The sequence below is a fragment of the Polypterus senegalus genome, chromosome 2 (assembly GCF_016835505.1).
Source record: "Polypterus senegalus isolate Bchr_013 chromosome 2, ASM1683550v1, whole genome shotgun sequence".
NCBI classification, from domain to species: Eukaryota; Metazoa; Chordata; class Cladistia; order Polypteriformes; family Polypteridae; genus Polypterus; species Polypterus senegalus.
Window position 1 is genome coordinate 49,105,873 of NC_053155.1, and position 18,068 is coordinate 49,123,940.

General features: G+C 36.2%; 1 protein-coding gene across 2 annotated transcripts in view; it reads right to left on the reverse strand.

Annotated features, from left to right (window-relative positions):
- wwc3 (WWC family member 3) overlaps nt 1-18,068 on the reverse strand; it is a 242,930-nt gene that overhangs the window by 62,317 nt on the left and 162,545 nt on the right. For both annotated transcript variants that reach the window (XM_039743645.1, XM_039743644.1), the window contains exons 6-8: nt 12,764-12,893; nt 8,624-8,773; nt 4,122-4,195 (exon numbers count right to left, since the gene is read on the reverse strand). In XM_039743645.1, coding sequence (XP_039599579.1) covers nt 4,122-4,195; nt 8,624-8,773; nt 12,764-12,893 — 354 coding nt within the window. The remainder of the gene's footprint in view (nt 1-4,121; nt 4,196-8,623; nt 8,774-12,763; nt 12,894-18,068) is intronic.

The window sequence follows — 18,068 nt, forward strand, 5'->3', positions numbered from 1 at the left end:
TGTAACAAGTTTTGGATGGTGGCCTTATGGACTTCAAGCTCACACAACTAGGAAAGCAAGGCAAACTGTGCTTTCCTTCTATTTATTAATTTTCTACTTTGAGTTGTTCTCCAAATCTTTAACCAGCCTTCATATTCATTTTGTGGTGTTGGCATTCCTTTACAGGTAATGGTAGCACATCACAGAACATAAAACTGAGGAACATCAAGTAACAGAAAGGAAGTGGGTTAAACACACAGAGAGCTGATAGGGAATTTCCTGGGTGAGAGTCACATGCCTTTTTAAAAATATAGAGCAACTGATATGGATTCAGGATTCTTGAATGAATTCAGGCTTAAATCTAACCAATATATCTATCTTCTTACCACTTGTGAACAATAATTTTAGGGCATAATTTTATACATGTCATAGTTATTGTGTGATCGATCTACTGTACTTATTGGAGCCACCTAATCTAATTTCAGTATGCAAGAACATTGTTCCAGTTCTTCTCAAAGCACAATCATGTACACATCCACAGTCACACTGATAGAGACAAATTTATACTTGCCCATTAACCCAAAATGCATTTCTTTGTGATATGGGAAGTGCTTAAATAAATCTTACATTTACAAACATTGGGCTTAGGATGGCATTTGAACCCAGTCTTCTGGAGCTGTCAGGCAGCAAAGCGAACTAAAGTAATATTGTGTTGTCAAAATTAGCGCACCTCACTTTTCAAATGGTAACTTCTGTGATGAAGTAGACATTAAAACTCAATCAATTACTAGGTGCCAGCAACAAGGATATTTAACTTATACCATTTTACGTAGCATCTGTTGAGATGAGACAGCAAGTGACCAAGACCGTCTGATCACCACTAGGCCTTCACTCACCACTCTTACAAGCCTATATTAGTAGTAACTATCATGGATTGTTCATTAATGCAGAATTTGTTTTAATCTCATGCTTTAGGGATTACATGTTCTAACACCATTTGTCATCTGCCTGTATTATTCTGGTATTGCTTTCATTGTGTTGCAGCATCCCATTTTCTTGCAGGGTCGCTGAATAAGCAAATTGGACCTTCCCCTGTAGGTGACTGGCTCTCTTATATGCTAACAGACTGGCAGTGTGCTGTAGTACCTAAGGCACTGGTATTTAAAAAACAAGGTTCTTAGTTGAATTCCTTGTTTTGACTCATTGTGACCAACGACTAAGCAACTAAACCCACCTGAGCGTCCATTCTAAAATTTATATACCATGCTCTTGTAAGTCATCTTAGTGGAAGGTGTTAGAAAATCCATCCATTTTCCAACCCGCTGAATCCAAACACAGGGTCATGGGGGTCTGCTGGAGCCAATCCCAGCCAACACAGGGCACAAGGCAGGAACCAATCCCGGGCAGGGTGCCAACCCACCGCAGGACACATAAAAGATATAATACTGCACATTTTTCTTCCATTGCACAAAAGAGACTTGTTCTCATAACACTGCTAGTGCTGACTGTTCATATTTTGCAATGCAAATTTAAATCATAAAAAGAAGGCGTCAATGAACACAGGGAATAACCCGATCAGTTGCTTGTTTTTCACAGTATCATGTGGTTATCTATTTGGTACTCAGAAATACAAATTTTTTCTCATTCCACAAAATACATTTGCCCTCTTGCCCTTATTTCAGCTTCCTGGCAATTCCATGACATATAATGTCACATACTCAGAAGCAGAAAGTGACAGAAACATTTTAGGGTACTTTGCATCCTACAGTATCTTTGTGTTAAAGTGAGTATCGTACAGGGGCTGTCCCAGTCGGAAATCAGAAAATTGGTCTGGTGAACGTGAATGTATGCAAGAATGTGTTCTGTTTTGGAGTGCACCCCACAAAGTGTTTTCTCCTGCATTATTTCTGTGGCTGCCAGATAGGCATCATATGCTTCCAGTGACAGTAAGTTAGTGGGAGAATGATCAGAAAATAAACTGAAAGAAGAGTATATGGGGCTTTCAAAGTAGGTTAGATTAAGAAAATAACTTAGTAAGATTTATTTACTATTAACTTTTATAAGGAAATATGAGCCTGGGTAGTGAAGGTGTTTTCTTTTTCAACAAAATGTGCTTTTGTGATACTTAAAGAACATTTTATTTTATTATTATTATTATTAATTCTTTTACACTGCAATGGAATCCCTACACTATCACTTGTCCCCAGTATGTGCTTCCCTTAATATTAATTGATTTAAAATCGTGAGAAGAAAAACACAGTTCTTGCTATCTCTCTGGTCCAAGTTTTAACATTAAACTCCTTAGTGTTATGCTTACCTCCAAAAAAAAGAGTCAAAATATTTTACAAGAAAAAATGTTATTATGTGCATCAGAAACATGTACGAGTATACCAAAACATCAACATAAATACAGTAGGAAAGATATGTCTAGTATCCACAGCTGCAGTGATACAGATTTAATACATTTACTTTGTGTGATATGGCATCAAATAGTCACTACTTAAAGTCAGATATTGCAATCAAGACAGTTGAAGCATGTTTTGTTTTTTTTTTGCACATTTCTCTTAATTCTTTTTTGTTGCTTGGACACAAGAGTGTAAAATGTCAGTGCGTGACCCTGATGATTGACGTGCTGGGTGTGTTGTTGTATTGTGAAGAGTGCTTCGGGGGCTAATAACGTTCTTGTCCTTCTTCTTGATTGTAATAATTGTTCCTTTTTGCCACACACCTGCTTGCACTGTGGTGAACTGTCAGGCAACCAAATTAACCAGGCATATCATGGTGGTTTGATCGTACAGTGCCACCTGCATGCATCAGTTTCAATATACAATTCATGTTGTCATCACTATTGCTTGCGTCAATTAATGGTTCACTTTCAGTTTGCTTATAGTGGGTCCATCAGCTAAAGCCCAAATTGGTCTTGGACTTCTCAGCTCTTTCTCTGTCTTTTGCAAAACTCAAGTCCACAATATTCTGTTATCTTTGACAGTAACCTCTCTTTTGAGAAACAGATTAATTCTGTAGTCAAGAGTTGCTTTTTCCAGCTTCGTCTTTTAGGTAAGATCAAGTCTTTTTTTTATCTTCTAGGGATCTTGAGAAAGCTACTCATGCTTTTATCTTTTCTCACCTTGATTACTGCAACTCGCTGTATTCTGGGATTAGCAAATCCCTGATACGCAGGCTACAGTTGGTCCAGAATGCTGCCACTCACTTTCTGGTTGGGGCAAAAAAGTCTGATTCTGTTTCTCCAATATTAGCTTCTTTACACTGGCTGCCTGTCAGTTTTCGAATTGATTTTAAAATTTTGATGCTAGTTTTTAAATTTTTACATGGGCTTGTTACTGCCTATTTATCGGAATTGTGTGCTTTACACCAACCACCCACAGTGTTTAGATCTTCTGGTCAGTTGTCTCTTGTTGTCCCTCGTACCAATTGTAAAACTAAGGGGGACAGGGCTCTAGACATCCTCTAGATGTCAGCAGAATAGTGTCCCCAACATTATTCAGCCTTAATTCTCTACATTACATTATAACAGGTAAATTCAAGAGACGCTCTGGGTTAACCGTATTTACATAGAATTCCAAGCCCATGAGACTCTTGTGTTTAACACCAAAGAGGTTAAAAATTGCACACAGAAACTGCTTAATGGAAAAGCAAGTGAAGATCATTTGAGAAAAATGTATAAATAAATAAAAGTAAGACGCTAAAGAGCAATGGACTTAAACTAAGAAAGTGCAATTTTTTATTTGTGATGCTGAGAAGTTAATTTTGCTCTTACTGTAATATTCCAATTTCCTTTATCAAAATTTACTTACCCATACACAATGTTATGTACACACTCAATCTAGATGCACATGATTGGTCAGTTGTTAATGTAATATGAATTAATGCCTGAAAGCAGTAATTGTAGTAACAACATTTGCAAACTGCTGCATGTAATTACAAAACCAATTCAAACACTCACAGAATTTTAAGTGAAGAGCAGTAGTGGCATAATTTATGTTAAAAATACAAAAATTACAAAACTAATGGTGGTTAGTATCGCTGGACATAGGCATATGACTCATGATTCATTCACCTATCCATCCACCCAGTTACAACAGTTGTGGAATTCCATCAAAGTTATGCAGGAATCCTCTCACCTTTTCTTGGCTTCCTCATACTGCCAACTCAGTCGTATTCTGCCTGCCAGCCGTGAAGCGTCACCAGCATCAAACTAATGAGTAGAGAAAAAAAATGTAAAACAAACAAACAAATAAACAGAAGACTCACTTCTTTTTTCTGGCATGCAGTATGCTGATGTTAAACCGTATTTTAACTGTAAAAAACATCATCCATTCATTTTAATTTTACCAAAAGCATGATTTTAGAAAGACAATCACATATTGCAGTGCAACATATAGGATAGGTGCTCATTTTTCACATCTCACGCAAGACCCATGTTAATTACGATGCTGAATGACACAAAAAAATGTATGAATGAATTTTAGTATATGTTATCATGTTTTGCAAGCTTAAAAAAAAGGGTGACTAAATGAAAGACAAAAAAGCACTGTCATCATAGTGATAGTGTCTATTCATTGTTGAAGTGTCTGTTCCATAGTTTGAGCTTAACCTGCCTTGTTTAATTAAAAATGTCCTAGCTCAAAACATGTAGCTGAGTGTACAGTATTTGTCAACTTCTATCCTCTGCTGTAGCTCAACACATATCCAGTTAGAGTTAAGGTCATGCAATAAATATCTGAACAGCTTTTCCAATCAGCAACAACATCTTCAACATTCTTAGAGGTTCATTTGAAAGCCAAAGGAAATGTGATCATTCTCTCATTCTTTCAAGCATTCTATGACAGTTAACCTACTGAAACTTGACCATGCAGTACTGGGTGAATCCTCTGCTAGCTTTTATTCTGTTATTTTTAAAAAGCTCTAAACTCTAATTTTCCAGAATCATGCTGTTTTTTACTTCATATAAGCATATGAAATAATTTGAAGATGGCACTTTTTCTAATTAGAAGTCACTCCATCTATCTTCTGATCAACTTTAATGTATTTCAGGATTGTGGGACCTAGAGCATCTCCCAGCAAAATCAAGTACAAGGCATGAGCCATTTCTGAATGAGACGTCTGTCTATCCTAGGGCATATTCATGTATAGACCCACACTCTCACATATACTGCAGGGCCAGTGTACAGTCTCCAATTAATCTGATGTGCAGGTTTTTTGGCAGTGAGATGAAAACTGAAGTAGTTTGAGGAAAAACTCTTACAGGCACATAGAGAAAAATTAACTGTACAGAGGCAGTGCGTGTGCTTGGACTCAAACCCAGGATTCTGAAGCTATAAGGCAGCACTTCTATCCACTGCACCAACATGCCAGCCTATAAAAAAGGCTTGATACCATATTATACGTAAATGCCCATTTAGCTTTGTAGCTCCAACTACATGGAATTTTCAGGGCCAGGTTTTTAGTGACATCTAAATTGAGGCTAAAGCCACACCACTTAGCCTCTTTAATTGAAAACTACTAATCCTGCCATCAAACAATGTCTCTTAACTTTGAACATTTTAGATTATGATGTGCCCTAGTTGATTGAAAAAGCACTGTTCTGCATGACAGCTACATTAAAATTGATGAAAAATATATACAATTAAAAGCATAAGCTTCCTAGGAATCCTGAATTAATGATTCAAGCCCAGAGCATTTTTTGAGTCTGAATTCCATTCCAAGCTTTAAGACCTTTTTTATGTCATGCAACCAACTGCAAGTTCAAAGGTCACCTATATTTTACTGTATATTTCTGATTTCTGTTTCTGATAAGAAAGTTGTAAATGACCAGCCAGTCAAGCAAACATAACTATTGTGCTATAAAATGGTGTTTTACACATCTTGAAGATGGGCCTCTAGTTAAAAAAGGTGTTCATTTTTTTAAATTTGTGTACATTTTACATAGAAAAAAAATGTACTCAAAACAAATTCTCTTAATAGAATATTCAGTTTGTTAGAGAACATGAAAAAGGCAGATGTGAATGTACTGCAAAGCACTATAAATTACCAAACTATAGAGGTAATGAGTTAGCAACATTTTTTTTTCTGATTTGAGGGCCTCCTCCTCTTTAAAAAAAAAAAAGATAAAGAAAAGCAATGACTTGTCTCTTCTTCTGTGTTTATTGAGTCCGGGCTTATGCTTTAATATGTAGCATTTTTTAATTGTAATCCAGAAATAAAAAGAACATGCCAGACAAAATAGGAACATTTACTTAATTGCTGCTCACTGTCTTCTAGACTGTTATCGTATAGGCTTTATCAGTCCCAACATTTACATTCAAAAAGAACACTCAACTCAGCTCTACTTTATTACATACAAATAATTAAACAGTTTAAATGATGCATTAGTCATGCCTTGTGCTTGTAATTTATCAGGAGAGATGTTATAGTGTACATAACAATGCTCACTGGTCAATTTCAGAAATCCTAATCGTAATCAAATGAAACAAAAAAAAAATGTAAATGTTGCAAAGAGCACTTGAGGTTTATAATAATGTTTGCCAAAAACGTAGAGCAGAATTCTCACACTAGGAATTTCAGGAATATCAAATGAAAGAAATATGGGTCAAAAATAATAACAATAATCCATCCAGTAATCTTTCAGTTATACTTTTTCATGATCGTAGGAAGCAACAATTGGCACAAGGCAGACGTGAGTCTTAGATGGGACACTAGTCCATCACAGGGTTTTTTTCAAGTCTTTTACCACAGTCTTAAACCATGATTCAGCAACAAGTCTCCATGGAACCGTATGCAAGCAGAAGAGACAAAAATGCACCATAGGTGGAATTTTACACCCACACTTCCAACATACTCAATTGAAGGACAAGCATTCAAAACAGAACTCTCTGAAAGAAAGAGGGAAATACACCAAACATTATATAGCAGTAGCCTCAAACTACAATGATCATGATTCTTCTTAACCTATACAATACACATTTAGGGTGGGGTGGGGAATTCAGGTGATTCCTTAAATATCAATGTAAGCACAACGATTTCATTAACTTTTGTACAACTTGGGCAGAATCTGCAATGGATGAGAATTTTGTCTTATGCATTACAGGTTAATTGCCACCTCTAGATGTTTAATATCAACAGATTTGTGTATTTGTGTGTGTGTGTGTGTGCTCATCCTGCAATTTTCTAGCATATATCTGAAGTTTCTGTTAGATATGCCCCATTGCGCCACAAATCTGGAATGGAAAACAAGGGATGGATGGATGGATGGAAGGGTGGATTATTTACTCCAAAGGTAACTGAAAGCCCTATAATGTGTGGAGTTCTATTTATAAGAATTCTGAGAAATAGTTTCACTACTTAAAGGAAGATCATTGAGGTTACTCTGAAAATGTAAATTAACTGTATACTATGAGCTCATGGGTGTAAGACTTTGCTATCTTAGGTGGTAGCAGGGAGCTTATAATGAGACTGCTACATGAATACATTTGGATGGGTACACATATTAGAAATTGATATAATGAAAATTTTGATAATTATGGATGGTAAGTGGGTTTGAATCACAAGATGTGTTGGGGAAAAAAGCTGGAACATTATATCATTTTGCAATGGGTTGCCAACATAGAACATGCTTTAAAACCTGGATATCTGGTGCCACTTATTTTATAAATCGATGGGCCTTTTTTAACTGGCTGTAATTACTACTTTTAACTTCTTTAATTCTCTTTTTGCCATTTAAAACAAACATGGATAAAAGCTAAGCTCTGTTCGTTTCTCTGTCCATAACATCATCATGGGCCATTATTACTATGTGGAGTTCTTATTTTTCCTTTAGTCTTTTAATAATTTCTTCTCTTCAATATTGTTTTGCTTATATTTTCATTTTGCAGGAAGTATGTAATTTCCAATCCTCCCTGCCTTTGCCTTTTTGTAGAACTGAATTCAAAGGAGAAACATAATAGTTTGAGGGAAAAGGTTAATATTTTTTGTGAGTGTGTACAGAGTATGGTGAAATTCCTCCTTGACAATACTAATTTAATTTTAACTCAATTTATATTGCATGCAGAAATGGTCAATAGATTTTCGTTGTTATTCAACCAAACATTAGAATCAGCAAGATGCAGGATCTAAGCGACCTTTAACTGTTGGTTCCAAAATCTGAGAAACAGCTGTCCTCCTGGGACTTTCATGCAATACAGTCTCTAGAGTTTAGAGAGAATTTGGCAATAAATAACAAATGTAGTGAGCAGCAGTTAGCAGGAATGTATTTTCATACATTTCTATAATTATGTTCCAAGATTACTGTCAAGAAAAGCAGACACTGGTTTAAATTAATGAAACCACTTCACAAGGAATACTTAAATACTCAAAGAAATTTTACACATAATACTATATTCATATATACACAACAAAATACAGTTTATATATATTTATAAATTTATATATATATATAAATTTAAAATGTGGCCTGTTTCCTCCCAGTTTTATAACAGGCTATAAACCTTTAGAATATTTACAGAATATAGATTGATTTTTACATTCACATGCTTTATTCAACATTGTTTTGCTTTCAGTTAATGCTTTTTCTTGTAATTAATCGTTAAGATACTTAAAGTGCCAGACTCTGCGAATGAATGCATACCTCTCCGATGATGTCAGTCTGACATCCTGCATCACAGTACTGCTGAGGTAAGCAGGTGTCGCCAAGGGCTTCATGAGAACTCTGAAGGTCCTGAAGAGAGTCGCTTATGTAGCAGCTATTCCGAAAGCCAACTGTGAGCTTTGCTAAGCTCTGGAAAGGAAGCACAAATGTCATAAGTATTAATGGAGCTCTCAAAAGGTGAAAAAAAGAATAGATAACTGAAGCATATAAGCATAAAACTAAAGTAGCATCACATAAAAACATTACCATTAATGTAAACACAAACACAAATTATGTCTATACTCTGTCTCCCCTAACAATTTTATACGCAAGTGAACGTCTATATTTTAGTTTAGAATGTCTCCTATACAATATACATGTATTCGCCAAGCTATCTTTATAAATGGAACTTTTAAAATACTTTATATACTTTTAATCTGAGTCTGTAGCATTTATTTGTAAGCAGGTATAAGCACACTGTCATCTGTTAATGGAGATTAATAGTAACTAATGATTGTTGATGGATTTTTTTTTTTTTCAGAAGAATAATTTCCCTGTGATAATCATTGAGGCAAGATAAAAATGTGTTATTAATGCCTGGTTGTAAATGCACAGCATGTCTAGTAGTAACATATTTTGGGAAAACCAATTTATGGGACACCTAAGACGCAGATATTTTAGATTGGAGGTCAGTACCACAGTCACAAGTCTAAAATGAAGGGTGAATTTTAAAATCTTCACATTTTCCTAGCCTAATTTGGAAACCTCTAAAACCAAAGTCATTTTACTAAGGCTTATTGTTTTTTGCTAAACTGTAAATTCAAGGTGCTTCAATAGTACCAGCCTTGAAAATGTCTTTTTTGCCGTTTCTTTCCTGAAATTCTAAGTTCAAAGAAAAGTATATGGTATCAACAAGTGACTTTGTTCTTTTCCTTCCCTGCAGGCTATGAAATGCAAGATGAATATGTAAAGTAATCCATCCAGGAGGATTTAGTGACTTTTGACGGGTACTAGCTATTCATCAGCATCTGACATTTTTAATATTAAGTACATGACAAAATTGACACCCACAGTCAATTATAGTAAAGTTAAAATGAAACAAACATTACATACAGTAAACAGGAAAACACAGTGCTAAGCAAACATATGAACATGATCCTATATACAGTATATTATATATCATACATGTGTTTTATATGTTTATATATGCCCAGTTGTTGTCCTTGTGGAGTATGCAAGGTCTCCCTTTGACTAAGTGGGATTTATTTATGGGGACTCTGGTAATTCTCCCTCATTCCCAAAGAAGTACTTGTTAGGGTAATTCCAGATGCCTGTCTGGTCCAGAACGTGTGTGCGTATCAGTGGGTTTCATGATAAATGTGATAAATTTTCACCTTGTGCAGGAATATTTAATGCCAGTGTTGTCAGGTTAGGCTCTTTCCAAGGGGTTTAAAAAAAATAATGTGATATGATGTTACATATACACACACGCACACACACGCACATATTGGGCTGCCAGAAAGTAGTGATAAGTTAAACAGGCAAGTTTCGATTTGCAAACAATTTCACAAAGCATTTTGCTAGTTATTTTGCAATTGTAAAATTCAAAGTTCACTAAAATATTTTTTTTAAAGGCTTTAAAGTTTTTTGGCATAGAAAACAAAGAATATTGTTCCTAAAAGCCTTGTTCATACTTTCATTCTCGTGTTCTTTTATGCAGTTGCTTAAGTCATGTAATTTGCCACACATCAGTAAAATCAATACTATTTGTGCCCTTTATTGACATTACTGCAGAGGAGTGTCATGCTGCATACTTTCCATACAAGAACATGCTGTACCAAAACACCTCACTATACACATTATTGTGCTTTCTCCACTGGAAAATCTCACTATATGGGAAGCTGCTACCTCCACCAACACTCCTCCCCACTGCACCTGCTCTTATTTACTTAATTCCTTCAGAAAAGGTTGAGGATATGCACTCTCCTAGTACTGTGGAACTTCAAGTTTCTTTTCTGTCTCCAATGCATCTTTAGGATTGTGGTCACCAAGATTATCATCATAATTGACAAACTGGAGATTGCACAACCAGAACACATCTGAAGGCTCAATAAAATATCTACATGTGATAGAAAATGACAGATTTTTTTTCTCACCTCAGATCTTTATATAAAACTGATACATATGGATTTAATGGATGCAAATTCTTCCATAACTTTAGTTATGCCAATGCCACACATTTCTCTAGGCGCAAAAAATAATTTAATTTGCAAATATTCCTGCAAAGTGAAACACCAAATTCCATTGCAAATTCATTTTCATGTGAATGATTTTATTTTTCACTGCCAGAGAGTAAAGGCAGGCACCAAATAGTGACAGTATCAGTATTAGAGAAATTAACTGTTTTTATTACCTTTGGCTTGTGCACGAAAACTTAATCATTTAAGAGAAAATGACGTTAAATGTGTACAGATACATTTTAACAATGTATATCTATGTAGCCCCAAGTACTTAAAATGGATACTTGTACATTGTAGCCACTAGGAAGCATCTCACAACCAACTAGAAGCTCTACAGGGTACAATGTCACAGACATAGCATAAGTAACACACATCTGTAGATGGTAACACAATATTAACTTTCAACGAAAATGGCTCATTGTCTCGTTTACAGAAACCATTGCTTATTCTGGATATTAGAATAAAAGCAAAAATGGACTGTCTTTAAAGTAGCTTCCATTGGCCATCCTTTTGTAGTCTTAAAACTTTAAAGCTGTGGCTAATGGTCTTTAGAAGGAACCTGTGAGGCATCAGTGCTAAGCAATGTGCAGCTAAAGCTAACAATGTTAATAAATACAATGGCTAAAAAGTGGATATTTTCAGTAAATTTTCCAGTTTTGTTTTATATTTCTTCTGGTGCCCCATGGACCTCAAATGAAAGATGCTGAGGAAGACACCTTTATATATTTAATATATAAATACTGCTAAATATGACTAGTTTTCAGAAACAAATTTATACCAGAATTAGGAAAAAGAACATCAAACTCTTCCATGGTAGCCAGCTAGCAACAGAAAAGCAAGTCAAAATCTACTCTTGTCAAAATGGTTCTACTATCATTTAGCCAATGAATTTCCCAGATCATCTAGTGAGACAAAAATAAATACTGTACCTGTGCAGTTATAGACTGGGTGATAAAATATAGTGGCTGCAGACTAACGTGACAGACACATTCTGGAGGAGTCATCAAGGCTTGAGGGTGCAGACAGTGCAGCATATCACTGTCATGCAATACAAAGGCAAGTGATCCTGAATGAGAGTATTCACAGTAAAAATAATAAGAGACAGAAACTAAAGCAGGTTCTACAGCCAATACCTGGAGGGAGCGGCAGACAGCAAGACATAGAAGTAGTTCAAGAATACCACAAGAAGGTGAATTATTAGAATACAGACTCCTGTTCTCCTTCCTGCTAGATGACTCACAGAACCAACAAATGTATTGTACTGTAAGGCCCAAGGTTTTTCTGCAGCTGATTCACCTCATTTGACAGCCTTAAGCACAGTTTGGTTTTAGGAATCAATGTCTTTCAACATCTAAAGGACACATGACAGTGTTGTGGAAGATGAATTTACAGTACCTCTGAGTATTAAGTATGGCAATGTGGAATCAAGCAGATTGATCTTGTCAAATCAAATTAAAAATAGGCAGTGTGTTTTGCTAACATGTGACACACCCATACACATCTTAACAACACATTATGACTTTATGCAAACCTTAATTTAAACCCCACAAAAAAGAGGCCATAACAAAGGCACTTTTGTGTAATGATAAAAATGATGTGATTTATCTGTTTGATTTTTATTTTATTTTTACAGTATATACAATTTTAGCTAAAGGGTTTTACAGAACTAATGTTTATACAATGCAGACTTTAAATTCTATAGGAATATAACTGACAGGCAGAGTGACATGTCTTTTGGGTCTCTGTACCCGTGCTTAAGCATGAAATCACACTGCCTACATAGTCCTTTTTACCATTTAACAAACTTTAAGTTAAGATGTCAGGATATTCAAATCAAGCTCAATCAGAAGTCCCCATGAAACATTGTTCTTGATCAATTTGATGAAGTCATTCCTCCTACCTGGATAAGGTCCTGCCTCTCCTTCTCGCCTATGTTGATCGCTTTCTTGATTGACCTTAGTTCATTGATGATGGCCTGGGCTTCATCAAGTTTGTAGTTTGTTTGACTGGTAGACATCTTCCTGTCAATTCTATAAAAGTAAACAACCAATTAGAGACAGGCATTATTTATAGTTTTTTTTTTAAGTTATGAAAGAGAAATATCTTCAGAAAAAAGCACTGAATACAGTTGCAACTAGAAATGACCATTTGCCAAATCTTCACCTAAAAAAAGATCAAAATAAAATAAATGTTCACTAAATAAGGTTCTTAGCTATAAATGAGTGAAAAGTGAAATACAGTATTTTGCCTCTTCAAGTCTTCCAAAAAAATACAAAGAGTGTCATATACTTTTTTCCCCAGCATAATATAAATGGTACATCTAGGTGATTATGGGATTTTTAGTATAACAGCAGTTTATTTTTCATATTGACTTAAAACAATGGAATCAATGCCAAAAAGAGCAAAATGATAAATAAAACAAACAAAAAAAAAGATATGCCATACTGTGGCTTTCTTATATTAACCACAGTACACGGTGGCACTCAAATAGATATGTGTCTCCTGTACTCTCACTTTGTGTCACACACAGATAAGGTATATGAGAAGAATTGAGATGCTCTCCTCCCTTACTGTTGCTAAATGCCCTACCACCTCAGACCTATGGCTTAATAACCAACTGTATGCACTCTTGCCATAGTGTCACACTCGTCGTGGCATGTGGTAGAGCAAGACAGAGAGACTCCACCATCTTTTGCTGTCCCTCTGTCACACTCACCACTCTGAAATCCAAACTGTCATTCACCATGTGTATACCTTGTCTGGCTCACTATGATTTATGTGAAATAGAAGTCTGTTCTAATTCTGGCCATATTGGACTAACACAAGATACCATCACTAGACATAGGCGCATTGTTTGAAATGTTATTGATACTCTTGTGTTTTTGAGGCTATGGATATACTTTAAGGAGAAATGTAAGAGGCTGCATATGGACATTTCACTGGTAAGCTATTTTACTAAGACCAGTTATTTTTTCATCCCAGTTCAGACTGTGAGTGATAGTTGTGTTAAGAAATTTAAATGATTCCACCCTGTTGACAGTGACATCGTTTATAAGTAGGGCAGCAGGAGGGGAGGAGTAGTTTCTAAAATATTGCAAAATATATATATTGTCGACACCAGGGAGCACACAGCTCCCCAAAGCCCAGACACAACAGACACTGAGCCTAAATCCACCACACAACACACCTTTATTAAGCATGAGACACATTATTCCCTTGTTTTCCACCTTATACATCACAGTCCAGCAAGCACAATAACCACAACAATGTTCTTCCTTTCTTTCTCTCTACTGCCACTTGTCCACCACCACTTCTCCTCCCAAAAGCTTGATGATCTACTTCCGGCAGCACTCGCACCACCAAGGACTCAGCAATCGTTCAGGCGTCCCCTGGCATTGGCCACAGACCCCAGCAGGGTTGATCTTTCATGCTCCAAACCCGTGGCCCTACCCTCTGTTGTCTCCGGGGGAGGTATTGCCCCATGCAAGTTCCTTCCCTCAGTCCTTCCAATTTAGAGGCATCCAGGCCGGGTAAGAATCCTGGCTGTCCGTCATACTATATATATATATATATATATATATATATATATATATATATATATATATATATATACATACCCCAGTGTCCCTGTAGTTAGGATATACAGTAGTGGGATGGATAATGGATGGATAAAGTTTATGTTGTAAAGATGTTGTAAATAAGAAATTAGAAATATTTTTCATTTTCATATTATTTCAGCTACTCATTCATTACTCTACAGTACCAAGCAAACATTTAACAAATTAACCACTTTGGTAGCCTAAGTGAGATGTATTTCTCATGATTTTGCGTTCTTAATTATAAAACCTGCACATCCTTTATATTAACAAGTACTGTAATTTTACCAGCATATCATACTGTCTTATGCTGCACTGCACAGAGATGAATCATCTATCTATTGATGTTTTATAAGCATAATGAAGACCAAAGCAGGCCTTTGTTAATGTCTTATTACCTAAGAGTAAATGAGTAATAGATGCATTTTTCAGCACCTAATCTGGTTTTACCCAAATGTCTTTAGGATGTGAGGAGAAAAACAAAGCAGAAGGAGACAAACCCAGACAGAGATGGTGAGGGCATACAAATGCTACACAGGCAGTGACCAAGCTGGAATGTAAATGCAGGACTCCAGAGCTGTGGGGTGGCAGTGCTTACCATTGACAAACACAAATATGCTAAACAACTTTATATTTGACTTCTTAAATTTTATAAACTTTTCCTTATTATAACTTTGTATTTACCTGGACAGTGCTTTCAAATTCCAGGTGGAGTAAAACTGACAGATGGCAGTAGGTTCAGCCATCTGCACTGAATGCAGGATTAGAGTAAGATTACCATTGTCAATATTTACTGCAAAGTACATTTCCGTTTTACTTTTGCAGGCTATTGTTTATCACTCAAACCCGTCGTCAGGATTTACTGCATTTATCGCTTCATATAAAGGGACTTCAAAAGCATTTTTGGAAGGTTAATGACATTGGTATTTTAAAAAAAAAAACCTGTAAGCTGATGAGTGTTGCGTGCAGTTTAAAAGAAGATGAACATATTTGTTGTTGTTATTTCTGCCAAAATTCACTTGCATTGCTTTACCTAAATAAGACTTCATCCTGCTGCCTTTCTTTACTTTACATGGCTGCAACAGGATGGCTGTCAATGTCTTTAAGTCTCTCTTGAGTAGCCAGTACATCAGGTTTAAAAAATGGTAAGATAATTTTGGTTAGGTCTGCAATTGCAAAGCATAATCTACAGTGAAAATTGTAAAAAGCAGCTGTTCAACTGAAACTGCTTCAGACTTTAATAGGTGTGAGTGAATAAGGAACTGGGTGGTGTTTCCTCAATTACAACAATGAGAAGTGTTTTCTCTGAATAAACTTAGCAGAGCGCACAAATAATTTGTCAATAAATCCATTCAAGTGCTTAATTCAACTCAAGGTCACAGTCAGGAGCCTATCATGGAAGCAGTACGAACATGGCAGGAGCCAGCACTGGATGTGGTCCACTACAACACGGGACACTCTCACCCACACATCCACACTCAATTTTGAATTCACCTGGACTGAAGAGGTTCGGGGTATTCTAACGTCCAAATAATGGATGGTGCCCAAATAAACAAATTCATACCATAACCCCACGTTTTGTGACCTCTCCCATCATGAAATGAGCTGCTTTGCTTCTCCAGCCTCTTTTGCACATGAAAAGCAAGCACACATCCTGTTGAGCTGAATTAATTCTCATTAAGCCTGAGAGTAATCATCAACTTTTAAAACTCAAATTTTAACAGATAACTGCGTTTATTTCTTTAATTTTTAAACCCACGTATCCAAATAGAGGTTTTTGAAACCAAAATGTTGCACGAGAGTTGCTAGTCCCAGTTGCTGGACTGAATGTGTAAATGTTATTGTTGATGACTTTGCTTGTGATTAATAAAATTACACTGTTAATGATGCTCCTTTCTCTATATTGTATTGTTTATGCTTTTTGATTACTTTATGACAAAGAGAAATTCTTCTGGCTTGCACTTTGGGATTATTTACTCACTTGTATGGCCATTCACTGTCTAGAGATGAACCCCCAAACTACTATACATAAAGTTGATTGGCCTACAGTCAAATTCTACTGAATAATAAGAGACTAGTAAGCACAGTGAGATTTCAAGTACTTTTAAACATTTCTGAATGCAAAAACATTTTGATCATGGCAGCTCATTCACTCTACTTTCATTCCACACTTTATGCATGTTACAGCTTTATGCATAGTAAGATTGAAAACTGGTCAGCAAGCTCTGCAGTTTCTTTTGATTCAGTGACACTTGACAAACTATCTTTGTTTAGTTTTCTATTTTTAACCTCTAATGTCAATAGACAGCATCCAGAATGCAGGAGGCCCCTCATTTAAGGTAAAGGCCCTACATCCGGAAAGAATGGAAAGTACTGTAGTGCTAGCAGGCTTTGACATCATCCTTTCTGGCATCGAATCATGGCCTCCCTGACCACAGTCTGCTTCCTACAGGCCTTCCATTAAGGACAGGTACTGTAAGAAGAGCCAGCTATAACAACTACACTACCCTGGGCCTTTGCAAAAATTCCAACTTTATTTAATCTTTGGTTATAGAATTTCCTATTTTTCCCAAATTTGTCATTCACACATTCATTCATTTGTTCTTGAAACAGGTTAATCCATTTCAGGGCCACAGGCAGATGGGGTGCAATGGGGTGTAAGGCAGTAATGGCCCTGGACAGGATGCTAGTCTGTTGCAGGGCCCACTCATATATACACATACACATGCACATGCACACACACACACACGCACACAGAGGAGCTAATTTAGATTCACTGATTAATCTAAATGGTTCAAAATATGTGAATGCAAGAGGAGTTTGCAATACCATAATGAAAATCCATGCAGAAATGGTCATGCAAACTCTTCCAAACCAACAACTAGGCACACCACTCAAATCCAGATGCTGCATCTGTAAAGCACTAATACCACTGTGCCAAAGTGTTGCCCCCACAATTGACATAAGTTAATTTTCAGAACTGTGAAGAGTCATATGCTGTGCTCAGACTGAAGAGAAAGCAGTGGCTGTGACCAATCACAATAATAAAGGGCAGCACAAAATTACTTCACTATCTGCTAGACACGGTGAGGTAATACCCAAAATAGATACTGACTGAGTCATTATATATTCTGTATACAGTGCCTAAAGATAGTATTCACCCCATTTGAAATTTTTACATTTTATTATTACGATATATTGATTCATGGTGGATTTGCCATTTTTGATACTCATCAGAAAAAAAACTTTTTAATATCATAATGAAAATATGCCCCTACAAAGTGGGCTAAATCAATTACACATATAAAAAAAAACAAAGTAATTAATTGAATAAGTATTTACTCCCTTCAAGTCATTATTTAGTAGATGCCCCTTTGGCAGCCATGATAGCCCCGAGTCTCTCTTTATGAGCTATTCACATCTGGACACTTTTAATTTCCCCATTCTTCTTTGTAAAACTGCTCTAGCTCTGTCAGGTTGCATGGGGATCATGAGTGAACAACATTTTTCAAGTCAGGTTACACATTCTCAGTTAGACTGAGATCTGGACTCTGACTCAGTCACTCCAGGATTTTAACATTGCTGCTTAAAAGCCATTCCATTGTAGCT